This window comes from Populus nigra, chromosome 6 (assembly GCF_951802175.1).
Source record: "Populus nigra chromosome 6, ddPopNigr1.1, whole genome shotgun sequence".
NCBI classification, from domain to species: Eukaryota; Viridiplantae; Streptophyta; class Magnoliopsida; order Malpighiales; family Salicaceae; genus Populus; species Populus nigra.
In genome coordinates, this window is record NC_084857.1 from 8,660,379 (window position 1) to 8,664,184 (window position 3,806).

Genomic DNA, 3,806 nt, shown 5'->3' on the forward strand with positions numbered 1-3,806 from the left:
AGACTATCTATCAAGTATAATTTCAAATAGCAGGAGTATTGCTTTTCATTCAAAGAACATTGTTTCATAAACTAACACATTTTTAGAAGCATCATATAGCATTAAAAAAAGAAATCCAAAGTTAAAAACTGCTTATTTTGAAATCATTCGATTCAATGGAGGAGGACGAGGAAACCTGCACAACCCCTCAGAATCACCTGGACAACTCCTAGACTGTGGAAAATGTAGAAAGAACGACGAGGATGGTTTCACGCTATCTTCGGGGAGGAAGGGAAGAAAAATAAGATAAGGTCACAGTACCAGAGCATCCAACATCAAACATCAAACATCAAACAATGACGAATTTCATCACATCACGTATTCTGCAATCTTCATTTCCAATTAGAAAAGGAACGACAACTTCGCTGCCTAGGCTGAAAGGAGGACCCCATCGGCCATCAAATGAGAGCGCAAGTCTAAACCGGAGTTGGTCGACAACTAATAGCAAGATATAAGCTGAACGAATTAGTGAAAACAAGAAAGCTGCACACACATTAGTGGATCAAACTTCGAAGTAACAATCAGCTGTCAGTTCAAGGGTCGATGCAGCAGAAAAGGGCACCTGCTGACTGAACATGCTTTCAAGACAAGATACAATTTTCAAATCTAGCAGCTGCTGAGGCTAGCAGTTCATGTGAGGAGAGCTTCGTCAAGCCCTAAAATCGTTTTGACAACAAGCTCGTTCCTCTCAAGCAACAATGCCCTCATTCGTCAGACATATTTTGCTGCATCCACGTCAACTTTCTATGGAGAGCATGTCAGGAAAGGTGCATGTTCACAAAATTAAAATGCAAACCAGCAACACTATAGTTAAAATATGAAAATCCCATTCATTATCATCAACTTGTAAGTGTACTCAACAAAAAGGAGCTCACAGAACAAGGCATTCCTTTCGTTTTAGAACATCCAACTACCCTTTCTTTACAGGACATTATTCCGACAGAAAAGATTATAATTAATGAAAACAATATTAGCATTTCAAAACAACTGATCTAACATCTCAATGAGTCACCAGGAGTATCAACTCTATTATGAAATCCCCAAGTCACAAGGATGAAGGCTGCTCTTGTATACCACTTGCTAGGTTCATAAAGTTCCCAGAGTAGTCAGCAAAAGAAGCCTTGAAATTTGAACCTCGCAAAAGACCACCACTAGCATTGCTACCTCTGCAATAAAAAAAAAAGGACAGAAGTGTTAAGCTTAATAAATTGAAGAAATCAATCAAATCACGCAAGCAAAATCAAAATAATCATTCACTAAGACACCTTTTGGGAGCCGTGTTTCTAAAAAATTTGAATTTTTTTTTTTTTTTTACTAAAATTTAATATGATTTGTACGTTTTGATGTGCTGATATTAAAAATAATTTTTAAAAAATAAAAAAATATTGTTGACATATATTTTGGCACGAAAAATTATTTAAAAAACACCCGCAGCTACACTGTCAAACACACTCTAAATGTAGCAAAATCAAAATACCCAGTTTGGTAGTAGAGAAAGAATGGGAAAAGGCGGAAAAAAAGAACAGAAGTTTTGAACTTCACCAATAACAGTGAAGACAAAACTAAACCCACCACCCAAACTGAGATTTAAACAACTAATTAGCTGATTTAAAGCAAATTTCATCTTCTTAAACTAATTAACACGAGAACTGTGTAAATTTACAAGCTTCAAAATGGTAGTTGAGAAAGAACAGGAAAAGGCAGACAAGAACAAAACTTTTGAATTTCACTGTTGCAGAGCTAAGAAAACTAAATTCCACCAACCAATTGAGCCTTATACAAAAAAAATGACTGATTTAACACCACCCTCGTCTTCAAGAATCAAATAAACTCAAAAATTGATACAAAATTCAAAATCTGCCTTCCATCATCCTACATTCTCTCATCAAAGAATCAACCACTGGAAATGCTAATTAAACACAAAGACTGTACCTTTCCGCTCTCCGGCAACTCCGGCACCTTATAATTATCAACAGTAACCTCCGATAGCCACAAACCAGGAAATAAAGCCTGCAGCCAAAATAAAAAACACACCGAATTAGTAATCCCCGAAAACAAAAATAAATGCTTCACAGAATAAATTCTCTGAATTTACTTACATCCATCTGCTTCTGCACAATCCTGGGCCGTTTCTTAGGCCTACGAGAAGGTCTATGGCCCAACATCGCCATGAAATCCTCTTCGATCTCCTTCTTCGATAACGGCACCGAAAACGCCACTCTCTCCTTCTCCTCTTCCTCTCTATCCCTCTTATCTCCTCTTAATCTCGGCGATTTAGCACTGTCGCTTCTCAAAGGCGAACAGTTATTACCACTCACTTTCCCTGAAATTGGATTCCCACCTCCACCAATCGCCGCTCTCCTCGTCCTCAGGTTCCACGGCCTCACTTCCTGCTCCGCCGGTGCTTCCTCAGCCGCCGTAACCACGGCCCCTGGCGGAGTTTGAGACTGAGATTGAAGAGATTGTTCCTCTTCGACTTCACTATCATCATCGGACACTTCTTTCCTCAAAATCTTGTCTTTCATCTTATTCGCCGCCGTTTTCAGATCAAGCATGATCTTCTCCCTCACTGCATCAATCCCTTCCTCCACACCGCCGAATCTCTCTCTCGGAGCCTTGGACCGCCGGGCATCATAATTGCCAAAATTCGTCGGTGGAGATCGGTTGCTGCTGCGGTGTCGCTCAACTGGGAACCTGCCTCCTCTGGTCTCGTTCTTGTTGTCCCGAACAACGGCGGCGGCGGTACTGGAGTCGGGAAGTTTCATGCAACGGAGATGCCTTTGATTCCCCCACTTCAAGAAAGGAAGATCAAAATTATGAAGCGGCGGTTTTGATCTCTCTTGTCCCATGGCCATAACTCTCTCTTCTCTTTCAACAGAATACACCATTGATCGAAAAAAATCGTTCTATCTCTCACGAGCTCCGATCACAAGCTCTCTCCCCCTAACTTTCTGTTTGTTTCTCAGGAATCTTGAATTTTCTCGGAAAAATAAAAGTTTAGAATTCGCCGGGAAGAGGAAGTTTATATACGAAGTCGAGGATATAGATACTTAAAAGAGGAACAGAGGAGAGGGCGGTTTTAACGTTCGGGATGTGGGGATTTTTTAGGTGTGTGAGGGTGTTTTTGTAATGACAATTGAGAATTGATGTGTGCTAAAATGCGCTGAGGTGTGGGAGGGCAAAGATGTGGGTTTTCCCGGGTAATACGTCGTTTTAGAGTGCTGATGGTTTGAGTAGCCACCGTTGGATGATTAGGAATCTTATTTGTAGCCGTTGATTAAGAAATATTTATATTTACTCTTTTTTTTTTCTTAAGCCGGGAAGGAAAATGTAAAACCGTGAGTGATAAGGAAACACTATAATTAATTACGCTATGCGGTGAGTTGGATATAATTTTTGTTGAGTGTAAAATAATATTCAGTTAATATTAACATGATTTTTTAATAATAAAAAAAAAATTATATAAAAATAAATTGATAGGATAAAACCAACTTTGTAAGTTCAAAAAATAATTCGGACAATTAATAAAAATATAATTAACTAAAAAAATTAAAATAACATCTTTTTAAAAATATTAAGATGATAACATATTAAATTTACATATATTTGCTTTGACCGACTTTAATTTACTCGAAATAATTCAAGTTAACATGTTAGATCTTTAACCTAAAACATAAGACTTTAATAACCCTGAATAAAGTAAATTAAAAAAAAATATTAAACTCAATTCTCAATTAACTCAATATTAAATTATAAAATTGAAAAAC

At 37.8% G+C, this 3,806-nt stretch overlaps 1 protein-coding gene across 1 annotated transcript; it reads right to left on the reverse strand.

The window, feature by feature from the left end:
• Positions 1-849: 849 nt before the first annotated feature.
• LOC133696305 (uncharacterized) lies at positions 850-3,142 on the reverse strand. Its single transcript, XM_062118462.1, has 3 exons — positions 2,139-3,142; positions 1,972-2,049; positions 850-1,205 (listed from the first exon to the last, which is right to left on the reverse strand). The coding sequence occupies exons 1-3, from the start codon at positions 2,925-2,927 to the stop codon at positions 1,200-1,202; spliced, it is 873 nt and encodes a 290-aa protein (XP_061974446.1). The 5' UTR covers positions 2,928-3,142; the 3' UTR covers positions 850-1,199.
• Between the last annotated feature and the right edge of the window lie 664 nt (positions 3,143-3,806).

What these genes read in the sequence shown, in the direction of transcription:
- LOC133696305 (XM_062118462.1), bottom strand. Translation starts at nt 2,927, where the DNA reads ATGGTGTATTCTGTTGAAAGAGAAGAGAGAGTTATGGCCATGGGACAA. An exon ending in TTGTGCAGAAGCAGATGGAT is followed by an intron (nt 2,050 to 2,138) that starts GTAAGTAAATTC and finishes TTTTGGCTGCAG; the next exon opens with GCTTTATTTCCTGGTTTGTG.